The 13,770-nt window shown below is 62.4% G+C and overlaps 1 protein-coding gene across 1 annotated transcript; it reads right to left on the bottom strand.

Annotated features, from left to right (window-relative positions):
• Positions 1–7,631: 7,631 nt before the first annotated feature.
• On the bottom strand, positions 7,632–13,428 carry RTN4RL2 (reticulon 4 receptor like 2). Its single transcript, XM_065404436.1, has 3 exons — positions 13,398–13,428; positions 9,341–9,828; positions 7,632–8,420 (listed from the first exon to the last, which is right to left on the bottom strand). The coding sequence occupies exons 1-3, from the start codon at positions 13,426–13,428 to the stop codon at positions 7,632–7,634; spliced, it is 1,308 nt and encodes a 435-aa protein (XP_065260508.1).
• Between the last annotated feature and the right edge of the window lie 342 nt (positions 13,429–13,770).

Raw genomic sequence — 13,770 nt, 5'->3', positions numbered from 1 at the left:
AAATTGTGACCCCGGTGTGAGCGATGCAGTGATCCTGCCTGGGGCTGCACAGAGCCTGAGCCAATCACTGGGAGGGGTGTGAACAGCCCCGTGTGTAACTGACACACTGCCTGAGTCTGCACAGAGCCTGAGCTGATCGCTCCGAGAAGGGTGGCACTGTGGGGTGTAAACTCCAGTGTCCTAGGGACATCTCTCCTCCCCAATGTGCCTGCCCCCCGTTTCTCCAGCCTATGCCTCTCCTCCCGCCCTCCCCACACTGAGCAGGCAGGCGCACACTGGCAAGGGGTGTTCTGGGTGCATGGGGTGGGCACCAGAGGTCATGGGGGGCGGGGTCAGGCATCCAATAGTATCAATAACTGAGGCTGGTCTTCTCCCCCCCCAAAGGGATCGCCTCGTCTTTGACTGCTCCCCCCACCCCTGGAGGGAAGGGTTCTTCCTGGTATGCCCCGACCAGCATGGGAAGGGTTAACTCCCCCTCATCTCCTTTGGAGTGGGGGGTGCGGGGCCAGTCCGTTGTGCTCCCCAGGGGGAGGAGGGCAGGCAGGTGTGTGCGCGGGACAGCGGAGGACAGGCCAGGCTTGGTGTGCAGATCTGGGCAGGATGATGAAGGGACTGTCCCCGGGGAAGAGAAAGAGCTGAGCCCGCAAGACCAGGGGTCACCCCGCAAGGGGGGGGCAGGAGAGAGACGGGGGATGGAGAGAGAGGGAAAGGGGGGGATAGAGGGCCTTTGGCTATGTTCTGGGCAGGCTGGGCCCTACTGCCCCCCCCCCCATTACTTGGGGCAAAATGGTTTCTCTGTGTCCCTGTGTAGGGCGGTTGTGGGGAGGGGGGCCAGAGACAAGATCGGGGGGTACAGAGGCAGTGTGGGGGGGCACAGAGATAGGATCGGGAGAGCCCAGAAGCTGGAGGAGGGGCAATGAATCATGGAGGCAGTTGGAGGTGGGCGGCGGGGGGGGCTCAGCTGCTTGGTTGTGGGGGGAAGGGCCCAGCTGGAGTGTGTGTGGGGGGTGTAAGGTGAGTGGCACCTCTAGGGTTTCGGAAGGTCTGACAGGGCCGTGGGGCATTAAACATTCATGCTGGTAACCTGACCCACTGCATTGTCTGCACAGCCGCTGGCATGGGTCACCTTACAGACTTCAGCTCTGCCAGCTTGCCCACGGAGCTGCGAGCTTCCCCACAGCAGTGCCAGCCTGCCTATGGTGCTGCCTGCGATCATCCCCCGCAGCAATGCCAGCCTGCCTATGGTGCTGTGAGCTTCCCCGCAGCAGTGCCAGCTGCCCACAGTGCTGTGAGCTTCTCCATAGCAGTGCCAGCCTGCCCATGGTGCTGCGATCATCCCCCGCAGCAGTGCCAGCCTGCCCATGGTGCTGTGAGCTTCCCCACAGCAGTGCCAGCCTGATCACAGCGCTGCGAGCTTCCCCGCAGCAGTGCCCATTGCGTGTCTCTTCGTGTGTGGGCATGTGTATCTAATGTTTCTGGGCGTATCGTGAGTGCGTGTGCATCGGTGTGTGTGTGCATGTCACTGTGTGTGTGTGTCAGTGTGTATCATTGTGTGTGTGCATTGGTGCGTGCGGGAAGTGCCCTGCGTCCCAGGGACCTGGCGCTTGTGGGGCTCGCTGACTGGCTGGAAAGTGGGTCAGTGAGCTGCTGTGATGTCACAGGCGGTGCTGTGCTCTGGGCACAGGGGGCCTGGGAATCTGGGCCAGGCACAGGGAGAGCGTGGCTGTAACCTGCCCTGCCAGTGCCCCCTGCCCAGAGACTGCCCCTCCCACACCCCAGGCACTGGGACAATCCGGGCCTCGTCAATCGGTGGGAGAAGTATGGGGCCCATGACACACAGCGGAGGGCAGTGGTGGGCTAACCAAGGGGTTCTCCCCCAGAAGTGAGGAGGGGGAAGCAGGCCCAGTCCTGGGACACATGATCACAGAGAGGATCACTGGGAGCAGGGGCTTGACTCTTATCGCAGTGCGTGAATTGGTCGTGGGGGGAGGTGGGATCGGTCTGCCCCCGGGGGCCTGTCTCTTTCCTACCCTTCAGCCTGTTACCCTGGGCATGGCACGCCCAGACATGGGCAGCCCCAATGTGCTGTCCAGTTGCAGTTGGTTTCTTCTCCTGCCCAGACTCTGATACCTGATCATCCCAAGGCCTGGGTCCCTGGACTCCTGGCTCCCTCCTAGATGCCAAGGCCAGACCGGACCATTGTGATCCTCTCGTCCGATCTCCTGTGTAAACATGGGCCAGAGACCTGCCCCCAGATCATTCCCAGGGCAGAGCTGAGAAAAGCAGCCCCTTTTGTTTGAAAAATTGCCAGGGCTGGAGAACCCACCGCACAAGGTCCAATGGCTAATTACTGTCTCTGTTAAACATTACCAGGCTGAATTTGTCTCGCTTCAGCTCCCAGCCATTGGATCGGGTTAGATCTTTCCCTGCTAGACTGAAGAGCCCATTAGTAAATATCTGTTCCCCACATGAGTACAGTTAGGCTGTGATCAAGTCACCCCCATAACCTGCTCTTTGTTAAGCTAAATACCTGCTCTTCCTTTGCCTGTCTCCTCACACCCCTGTATGGGCATCAGCTGCCCCCAGCCCCATGTGCTTGCTCTCCAGCTCAGAATCTGGGTGCATGGGCCATTTTTCCTCACCCCCCTCCGCCCCCCCCCAGCTGCCAGCACAGACCCACACTGCCGGGCTAAGAGGCTCCCATCTTCCCCCTTCTTTGAGTCATCCCTCGGCCCCGGCCCCTATAGACCACCTTGGCTTGGTGCTATAGGGCAGGGGAGACCCATGCCAGCATGCTGGGCAGGCACCATGCTGCATTCACAGGAGATGTTCTGGGGCGTGAGGGGCGTTGGCTAGGCTGGGCCTGCGCTACGGCTCTTGTTCCCTCACAAGCCCCACCAGGGGGGATCTACCCCCTGGTATTATCACAGGGGGGTTGGTCCCATCAGGCAGCGAGACCGTAGCTTTGATCAGCACCCCTGGCCGGTCCCACCAGCTAAGGGGATCCCTACAGTGCCATTGTCTCCCTGAATCGTGTCCCATACTCTCTAATAGCCTTATGGCTTTAAGATATAAAACCATTGAAGATGTTTATCTTTTGCTTTCCTGCCGCTTAATCCCCCTGATCCCCCCAGCGAACAGCTGTTCAGGCCATTAAATTGGAACTTCACCAATGGGAGATCGCATGACTGCCCAATGGGTTGTGGCAAGGAGGCCAAATTCCCTGATGACCCCCGGTAGAGGCTGCCCGGCTCTCTCCTGTCACAGGGAGTGGGAGAGAACATTACTATTTGCAGCACCTAAAGGCAGCAACCAAAATCAGGCCCCTGTCATGCCAGGGCACCGTGCAATGACAGGCACTCCGCAGACCACCCCCCGAGATCAGGGCCCCCCTTGTGCCAGGTGCTGCCCAGACCCCCACCAGGGTTGGGGTCCCTGTTGTGCTGGGTGCTGCACAGACCTGAGCCAAGATCGGGGTCCTCTTTGTGCCAGGCGCTGCACAGACACACAATGAGAGACAGCCCCTGCCTCAAGGAGCTCACAGCCTGAATAGATAAGGAGTGGGAGGGGAAACTGAGGCCCAGAAGGGAAAGTGACTTGCCTGAAGTCATGCAGAAGAGCCAGGAATAGAACCCAGGAGTCCTGAGTGCTCTAGCCACTGGGCCATGTTGCCCATTGGGCTGATCCTGAATGCTCACAGCTCAGTCACACCTTCCCATCTCGTGGCTCTGCGGTGACGTTATTCCCGGGGCTTGGCCTGCCAGAGAACATAGCCATGGAGAGCTGCCTTGGGCCCTTGTGTTATGTGTCTCCCTGTCCCCGATACATTTCCCAGGCGTTTCTGCACCGCCGGCGCCTGGCCCAGTCTCTGGAGAACAAGGTAGCAGCCTGGGAGCCACCAGCTGGGTGGTTACTGGCTTGAGCCGGGCTCTGCGTGGCTGAGTGACAGGGAGTTCGATGTGATCTGCTGGGGGCAGCTTTGGGGTGCTACAGGGATCCCAGATCCCCACTGCTGCTCCCCATGGTATGTGGCTGTGCTCCCTGCTGGCAGGCACTGGGCCTGGCCTTGACCCCAGGTGCAAGCTCCATCCTGTCAGTGGCGTAGCCAGGGTTGCAGCCGAGGAGGAGCAGCGGAGAAAAAAGGCGCCGGTCCTTCGGTGGCATTTCGGCGGCCCTGCGCATGTGCCGAAATGCCGCCGAAAGACGGAGCGGCGCATGCGCAGGGCCACCCCGCTTCCCCATCCAGAGCGCTGTCCAGGGCACTGAGACCCCCGGCCACACTCTCAGGGCCAGAGTCCCGGCCGGAGCGCCGGGAGCCCACGGGCCCGTTCTGCCGGCCGCCCGGAGCGCCAGGAGCCAGCCCGCGGCCCCGTTCCGCCAGCGCCACTTTTGGGGAATGTGGTCAGGGGAAGCGGCCGCTTCCCCTGAACCCCACTAGCTACGTTACTGCCTCCTGTCTCACTGATTTAAAGGGTTTAAAGGGCCAGCCCCATCCTTCCCAGCTGCCTCGCCCATGCCCTCCCCCCTTTAAAGGGCCAGCCACATTGCCTTTCTGGTGCCTTCCTCCCCCACCTGATTTAAAGGGCCTGCCTCCCCACCTTCAGCTGCACGTGTGTTCACAGCTGTTGTGCAGGAGAGTGTGACATTGTGGGAGGGACAGGGCGAGTGAATTTGGGGCTGGCAGCAGCTGCCAAAGCAGGGGCTGGGCAGACCTCGCTTACCACTCCACCACGCTGCACTGTGGTTGAGCTGCATCCTCCCAAGCCCCGCCCCCCAAACCAAGCCCCACCCCCAGGAAAACGAGTCTCTCTCCATCCTTCCTCTGCTTCCTCACTCACTTTGATCATCAGCAGAGCCGTGTTTCATTGGGTTGGCACCACAAGGGTCATCAGTAGGCTCCAGAGTCAACAGCTCCCATGTGATGAATCAGGGTGGCTAGTACCCATGCTAGGGCTGTTGTTTCAGGCTGCCTGAAGACTCAGGCATGCAGCACTCCCTCTGGTTAGACTCCGTTCCCATTAGCTTCCCACCCAGAGGCATTATTTCAGAAAACTTTCCTTTTGGGGGGAGGGGAATTGCATCAGCACACAGAGCCTCGCTGTGCCTCAGTTTCCCTCTGTACGATGGGGAGGATAGCCCTGCTGCATGGTAACTGGTAACTACATTACAGATGAAGATGGGAGGGGGCCAGAGACGTGCTGAGAGAGACAGATGCACTGAGCTACCTTAGGTGCCCCTCAGCCAAGTGGGGTTTTTTCGGGAGGGGGAAGGAGGGGAGAAGCTAGCTCTGGGCTAGAGCCCCTCACGCGGTGGCTTACACCAGCCAGCTGGCGAGGGAAGGCTGAGCCGGTCCCAGCCCCGTGCAGCTTTAACTTCTCTTGTAAACACAAAAGCTGTGCCCCTTCGCTTGCTGTACCAGGCCAGACCCGTCCCCCCTGGCTAGCTGCTCTGGGCTGGGCTCTGTTCTCCCCCCATCGCTGGCCAGGCCCCCTTGAGCCACGTGAGGGGCAGGGGTGGGACATGAGGCGCCCCCTGGCTGCAGGTGGGGGAAGGGAGCACCGGGGTGCCCTGGGGGAAGGGTCTTTCACGCAGCCTTGCTCCCGGGCTTGTGCTGTTGTTCTGCAAGAGGGGTCCTGAATATTTCATGAGGAGAATGACATGACCTGGAAAGGCAGAGGCCCACCCTCTGGTGCAGCGCCAGGCCTGCCTACACCTCCACAGCCCAGGGCTCCAGAGAGACCCCGCCTCACTCCACACCAGCAACTGACCTCTAACCCCCATCCCCATGTGACCACCCCCACCCCATCCCTCACCTCCACCTCATGCTCACCCTGCCCCGACCCCAATAATGGGGGAGACAGAAGTGCAGTGGGGAAAGAGAACATGAGCAAACATGGGGTCCACGTGTGCCAGGCCCCTGAAGGTGGATGCCTGGCAGGGGGCTTTGGGCAGCAACCCCCAAGTTCATGTCATTTGCCGTGTGATCACCATCATTGGGTTCCAGAGTTAACAGCCTACTCAGCTGAAAGGGAAACCCCCAAGGCAATTGGCTCAGGCTGGCTGCAGACTCAGGCAGCATCACGCATGTGTCACGACTCTGAGGTTCTCTCTACAATGCTGAGAGCGAGAGCCTGCAATGGGGATAGTCAGAAGGGGCAGGGACTGGTGGGGGGCCACCAGGATCCCCCCAAATCATTACCAGCTTCAGGAGACAGAAGCTGCTGTTTTGAAATGAGAGTGGAGATTTTGGGGGGCAGGCGACCAAAAGCTGCCAGAGCTGCTCCCCTCCTCTGCCTGCTGAGTCTGTTCCCGCTCTGGAGGGGTGGGGGGGGGGAAGAGAGGGGAATCTGTGCCAGCTGGCATGAGGTACTGGTAAGGAGGGCACCTACCCCATCAGTTCTCAGACCCACCAGTCTTGGGTTTGGCACCCTCCTGGCCTGAGATGGGATCCAGAGAGCGAGCCGGGAGCCAGCAATCTGAACACCCCTGTGCTGCCCGGGCAGGAGCGGCCACGCTCAGGAACTGGACTCCGAAGCAGCTGCTGCCCACGCGCCCGAGTGACTAAGTCCGACAAACGGGTCTAAAATAATAGAATTTTTTTAATAAATAATTTTCCAACCCCCTTTTTTTTTTGCTTGTTCGAAGGGGGGCGGGGCGAGCAGCAGAAAAACATCCAGCATCAGACGTGTCAGCAAAGGGGGGGGGGTCAGAGCCACAGAGCAGGGTTTGGGGGGGACCCCACCAGACTCAGGGGAGGGGGGAGAAGAAACGAGCTTGCAGCCCTGAGGGCCAGTCCAGGAACATGGAGCTGGGGGTGTCCTGTGGGAGAGGGAAAGAAGGGGCTGGGGGCAGTGGGTTGGAGAGGTGCACTGCGGGGGAGGGGACACTGCGCTCTCTCTCTGGGTTGGTGTTGGGGGGGAGGCAGTAGCTTGGAGTGGGGATTATAGGGGTGCAGGCAATGGGCTGGGGGGACAGTTGTGGGCATGTGGGAGCAGGGGGTGGTGTGGCTTGGAGGGGACAGTGGGGGGGATTAGAAGGACACTGATCCCCTCTCTCTCCAGCAGGAGGGGGGCTCTAACTCCTAAGGGCCATGCTGTGGGCCCCTGGGGGGAGGAGGCATCCAACAGCTGGTCCTCTTGCACAGCTTGTCAGGTAGGAAGTGGGGGGGCTCTACCCAGGGTGGAGAGATGGTGCGGGGGGGGGGGGCAGTGAGCAACATCAACGGGGTTGGGGGCTAGCATGGAAAGGTCCATTAGGGGTAGGGGATCAGATGGGGGTGTTGGTGGGTGGGGTTCCCTGGAGGTGTGGGGGCCCAATGGGGAGGGAAGTTGGGGGTGCCAGCAGAGGGTTCCTTGGGGGTCCTGTTTGCACTGGTGGGCTCCCATCCAAAAGCAGACAAGCAGCAGGAACCCGCTGGGCATCAGGAAAGCCCTCGTTACCCAAAGTCCACGTTTCCACGAGCCAGCTGCCCACAAGGGCAGGGGGGTGGGTGGGGAGAAACAAGGCAGGCTCAGGCCCGGAAGGGGGGCTCAGGGCTGCCCCCCTCAGTCTCAGTGCCACGGGGGGTTATTGAGGGCCTGTTCTCCCCTCCTCCCATCGTCGCTGTCCTTGCTCAGTCTGGTGGGGCCGGGTCAGAGCCGGAGAGGGCCCAGCAGCAGCAGAAGTGGGGGGAGGGCTGCGGGCAGTATACCTGGCCGACAGGCCCCAGAGTCTAGCGGGGAGCAGCCGGGCCCGGCGCAGCCCTCCTTGAGCCGGCCCTCCTCACTACCATAGCCGGCCCAGTAGTCCACCTCCGTGGGGGAGTCGTACTTGGGGCTGCGGATGTCGCTGGCCGGCAGGTCCCGGTAGAAGGAGGAGGGGTCGGCAGGGGGCGCCCCGGCTTCCCCCAGCCCGTACAGGTGGTTGGAGGAGCTGTTGCTGCGGGGCCGGCCCGCCTCGGCCTCCCCACCCCACTTGGGCTTGGTGCCCCCCGCAGGCCGGGCCGGGGCGTGATTGGCCGGGGGGCAGTCTCTGAAATCAGCCTGGCTCAGGTGCCGCAGGTCGCGACCCTGGCGCTCCGGCGGGGTGGCGCAGGCCACGGCCGAGCTGGAGACGCGGGCGCGCTGGAACCAGGCCCACAAGGAGCGGGCGCGGCAGTCGCAGGCCCAGGGGTTGTTGTTGAGGCGCAGGAACTCCAGCGAGGGCAGCTCGGCCAGCGTCTCGCCCGGCAGCGTCGCCAGGCTGTTGTTGAACAGGTAGAGGATGGTGAGCTTGGCCAGGTCCCGGAAGGCCCAGCGGTGCACCGAGTGCAGCCGGTTGACGTGCAGCAGCAGCCGGTCCAGCCCCCACAGCCCCCGGAACACGTGCTCCGACAGCACACGGATCTTGTTCCCGTGCAGGAAGAGGTGGCTCAGGTTGGCCAGGTCCACAAACAGGTCATCCTGAGAGATCAAGGTGGGAGGGATGGAGAGCCGAGTAGAAAAAAGAAAGGAAGGAGGGGAGAGAGGAGGAGAGAAGGGGTAGAGATGGATAGATGGAGTGGGGGTAGAAGGAAGGAGGGGAGGGATGGAAGGAAGGACAGATGGACAGAGAGGGGGTAGGAAGAAGGGAGAGAGGAGGGGTAGAGATGGATGGATGGAGGAATAGATGAAGGTGGATGGAGGAAGGGAAGGGTGGATGGTGGAGTAGAGGGGGAGGAATGGAAGGAAGGAGCCAGGGATGATGGAGGGAGGTGGAAGGAAAGCAGGAGGAGAGGAAGAGAGAGGACACAGAGGGATGGAGAGAGAGAGGGGTTGGAGGAAGGGAGGAGGGGCGAGGTGACAGTGAGAGGGAGGGAGGGAGGGATGGTAGTTAAGTCAGATGACATGGCACAAGCTTTGCCCCCTAACCACCCAGCTCCCAGCCCTGTGAGCTCTGCAGGGCAGGGCACGCTATGCTAGAGGCAGTGCTGTCTGGCAGGGACTCCCTCTCCTCTCCTTGCCTCCCCCACCCCCCGCTCGGGCAGGCTGCAGGGCCGGGCTGCTTCTTTCTGTGGAGGAGCCGCAGCGCCCGGGGCCGGATGGACTGTGGTTTGAGAGTAGCTGGCTGGCAAGGCACCAAAGAGCCCCTCTGCTCCCCCCGGCCTGCCTGCAGGAGAGTGGGGGAGGGGAGCTGCATCCGCCGGGCAGCTGGACGCCCAGAGAGGACAGGTGGGGAGCGCAGCCGAAGCCCCAGCTCAGCAGGACTGGAGCTGGTGCCCCCTAGGGGGAAAAGGCCCCATATCCCATTCCCCACCCCCAGAGCCAGCCAGTGTCCCAGGCCAAGCTGGGTTCCCGGCTGCAGTGGCTCCATCCCTGTGGCCGGGATCCCTGCCCCCACCCACCTGGAGGTAGAGCAGGTTGTTCTCCTGCAGGTACAGGTACTGAAGGCTGAAGAGGCTGCGGAAGAGGGTGCTGGGTAGGCTGCCGAGCTGGCAGCGGTAGAGGTGCAGGGACTGCAGACGCTCCAGCCCCCGGAAGGTGTCGGGGTCCAGGCTGCGCAGGTTGCGGTTGTCCCCCAGGTCCAGCTCCTCCAGGGCGGGCAGGTGGCGGAAAGTGCCGGGCTGGATGGAGGAGATGTTGTTGGAGTAAAGCCAGAGGGTGACGGTGCTGGGCCCGAAGGTGCCAGCCCGCAGTGCCCCAATCAGGTTGTTCTGCAGGAAGAGGCGCTGGGCGTTGGGGGGCAGCACCAGGGGCACCGACGAGAAGTTGTTGGCTTGGCAGCTGACCGTGGGTGGGGAGAAGTAGCAGGTGCACAACATGGGGCAGGTGGGTGCCCCCGGGGGCAAGGTCACCAGCAGCACCAGGAGACAGAAGAGGGGAGTGACGGAGCCTGCAAAACAGAGAGGCAGGAGGTGAGAGGGGCTGTTGTACCAGCACCATCCAGTGCACCAGAGCCCCCCCCCCCCTCCACCCAGCCAGGGCCACCCCCCACCCGGCAGGGGGCCACGTCCCTGCCCCCCACATGCTCTCCTACCCAAGCAAGCAAGCGTGTGATCCCGTGCGCGTGTGTGTGTGTGTGTGTGTGTGTCCTTTGGGCACCTTCCCATATAGAGTTCCCGTTCCCAGGGGGAACGGGTGGGTATTCCCAGGCCTGGGGCCATGGGTGCTCTTGACCCCAGGCAGCAAACACGCCCGTGTGTTCTCGTGTGAACACTTCTGTGCGCGTGTCCCATGTGCAAATGCATGTGCCCAGAGCGTGTGTAGGTGGGCAGCTGATGCCAGAGCAAGTGACAAGCTGCTGCCATTCCTGTTCACACCACCTCCGCTGCCTCCTCCTCTCCCCTTCCCCACTCAGGACCCACACGTGCTCCTCTCCCCACAAGGCAGCTCCAGCCACACACTCACTGGGCTTGGTGGGGGGGGGGGAGAAGAGAGAGAGAGAGAGTGTGTGTGTCCTTGCTGGGCTGAGACTCTATAGCTCACTCAAGAGGAGATCCCCACACTCACACGGGCAGGACCTCCCCCACGCAGACCCCCCAGGCTCAGTCAGGTACAGGACAGTCCTAGAGCTCCCCAAGGACAACCCCAATCACCCCACGCTCTGGGTGTCCCTAGCCTCTGACTGCCAGAAGCTGGGACTGAACAGCAGGGGATGGATCACGCGATAATTGCCCTGTTCTGTTCATTCCCTCTGAAGCACCTGGCATCGGCCCATGTCAGCAGACAGGATACTGGGCTAGATGGACCATTGGTCTGGCCCAGTGTGGTAGTGCCTATGAGCATTCCTTGCCCACTCCACTCCCTGTCTCTCACTGAGGGGTGTTGAGAAAGTTCCCCCAGGCCCTGTATGGGGCACTTCCTGTCTCTCTCTGGGAATTTGAGGAGCCGAATTCTGATCTCTTAATCCTGCTCAGAGGATTAAGCAGTGTCCCCTTAGCACTGGTCCAGCAGTGCCTCCTTAGCACTCCTCTGGGGCTGGGCAGGAGTCCAGCAATGCCCAGTGCCTGGGGGGGGCTGTTCTGGGCCCCCGCCCCCAGCCAGCCAGCTGTAACCCAAGGAGCCTCATCCATAATTCAGGCCTGTGGCTCTCTCTAAGTGCAGGTCGAGGGAGGGAGGAGGGGGAGGAGGGCTGGAAGATTCTCAGCCTACCCCCCCCCTACTCCTGTATGGCCATCAGCATGGTCTGTGCCCCTGGGCTCCTCTCCCTCAAGGCCTGCCCTATTCTCTCTCCCTGCCCCAACCCCCCATACCTGCCCTAGTTGGGCTGCCCCCTCCATTCACTCCCTGCTACCAGCCAGTGGGCAGGGGTCCCTCACTGGAGTCCGACTCCACTCCTCAAAGGGAGGCCAGGATAGCACCCCTCACCCAGTCTGCATTTCACCAGCCTTCCTGCCTCATCAGCGCCTGGCCCCGGGGTGGGGTGGGGGTTTGGCACAGCTGCCACCTCTCCCCTCCTGTTTACCCGGTGGGCCCCATGCCAGCACCCCAGATGCCTGCCCAGGCATATGCCCCAGGCCCTTCCCCAGGACTTTCCAGATCTCCAGGCCTCCAGCCACTTTCTTGGCTCTTTGCAGTGACTGTAGGTAGCTCCCATGTGGCTGTCCGATCCCCCTCTTTCCCCTGCTGAGGGCTGGGGCAGCATCTGTGACCCACCAGCTCATGCCCAGTTGAGCATCTGACCAGCCAACAGGGGAACCACCGACCCAGGAAGCGGAACTGGGGGAGCGGGGTCCCCAGGATGTGGCACTTGGCCATGGTAAGAGGGGAGCAGGGAGGTGGGTATAGAATCTGCTGGGCATGGGGGGGCTCAACACCAGGGCAGTGAGTCCTGGGGTGAAGGGGATCAGAAAAAGGGGAGGGGAAACGGAGGGGCAGAAACTGCAGATCTAAGGCCTGGGGGAGCAGTCCAGCCTCCCACAGAAGAAGAGGATGGTGGGGATGGAGGGTGAGGGGTGGTCCCCATTGGATCAGATGCTCAGACAGATGTGGAGGGGGGAGCCCTACGAGGAGGCAGCTGGCTGGCAAAGAAGGTTCCACAGCTGAGCGGCCCCCCGAAGAGGAGCGTGGTGGGGAGGAAGAAGGCTCTGGGGAGCAGAAGGGGAGGGGGGCAATACCCCAGGAACATCCGCCCCCCCTCCCCAGCAGGGCGAAGGCTGGCAGGGAGGCTGTGGGGTGGTGACGCAGCAAGTGATGCAGGCGAGGGGGCTCCGTGCTGCCGGGAGCTGCTCCGTGCTTGTCCATAATTTAAGACCCCCAAAATAAGCTGCTGGCTGCGCTGGGAGCTCTTCCGTAATGCAACAGCTATAAATGGCATCAGTCGCCTGGGGCACCAGGACCAAGCCAGCAGGGGGCAGCGCTGCCAAGCCTACCCCCACCCCCCAGTGCCAGGGGAGCGGCAACACCAGACCCACCCCTTGTGTGCTCAGCACCTCTGATCCTCGCTTCGCCCCCTCGTATCCCCCCGCCAATCCCTCCCCATCTGCCCCCTCCCTCGACCCATCTGTTTCACTCCCCCTCTCATCAGCTGAGTCAGCGCTGGAGTCACCAGCCCCTGGGCACCAAATACCCCAGAGAAGAACATGCCCCCCATCCACCCCAGCCCTGTCCCGCAGGGGGCACAGCTGGAACTCCCCCCACCAGATCAGTGCATTTGGGGGTCGAGGAGAACACCCCCCAGCCAGCCCCTCATCTCCACAGCTGAATCAGAGCCAGTGCCCCCTAGAGGGGAAGGCCCCATGTCCCATTCCCTGGCCTGCCTCCCCCAGGGAACTAAGCAGCTGGGTGTGTGGCGAGGAGGGTGGCACCACCCCTGGTGCTCAGCTCCCTCCTTCCCTGTCCTTGTGCTAGCAGGGTGGGGGAGACAGAGTGTGGCCTGAGCTGCTCTGGCTTCCCCCTCCCCATCACACTGCCCTGCACCCCCCCGGCCTGGGCACGAACAATCCCCACCCACTCCAGGGCTTGTCTTGCTCATGCACCCAATGCTGTGTGTCCTGCTGCCCCCTGGCACCCTCTCGTCCACAGCTGCCCCACACCCTCCCATCCTCTGCCCCGCTCTCCCCTTCCATGCCCGTCCAGGGTGCTTGTGTCCCCCAGACCCCACCCCAGGAAGCTGTGCTGTCAGTGCCTGGGCACTGTTACCTCCATCCCTGTCATGTGCCCCCCAAGGGTGCTGTGTCCCCCACTCAGCAATGTCTCACCTGTACCCCCACAGCACTATCCTTCTCCCCCTGCCAGCACTCGCCTGTCTGTGTCCCCCTCACCCAGGACACTGTGTCCTCCCACCCCGACACCGCCCCATCTGTGCCCCCCCCCCCCCAGCATTGCCCTCCACCTGGAACCACCCCTCAGCACCATCCCATCCTCCCCATGCTGCCAAGCCAGCAGTGGCTCCCAAGCTGACCCATCGGGTCCCACCGGCCCCGGGGTGAATCCTAGGTGCCCTCTGGTAATGGCGCTTACCGTGCAGAAGGCGGACCGGCCGGGGCAGCATGTTGCCAAGGTGAGAGGAGAAGGGCAGATGGACGGAGCAGGGCAGGGGCAGATCCAAGCCTCAGTGACGCCCGGCCAGCAGCGCGCAGGTGCCCAGCGCCGATCCAGCTGGACGGAGGGGGGGGGGGGGTTGCCAATGCCCAGCCTGCAGGGGCTCAACACCAATGCCCGGGGGACACAGTCCAGTGCCGAGTCCGCAGGGCTCACTGGTGCCCGGGCGTTGGGTTCTCAGGCCACAGTTCTCGCCGGTGCCGGGGCGCTCGGTTCCGTGCCAGTACCCAGTCTGGTGCTGGTGCCTGGGCAGGGGGCACTCCACACACAGCGCTCTCCGATGCTGGTGCCT

This window comes from Emys orbicularis, chromosome 4 (genome assembly GCF_028017835.1).
Source record: "Emys orbicularis isolate rEmyOrb1 chromosome 4, rEmyOrb1.hap1, whole genome shotgun sequence".
Classification (NCBI taxonomy): Eukaryota; Metazoa; Chordata; order Testudines; family Emydidae; genus Emys; species Emys orbicularis.
This window is presented reverse-complemented; position numbering and strand designations above follow the sequence as displayed.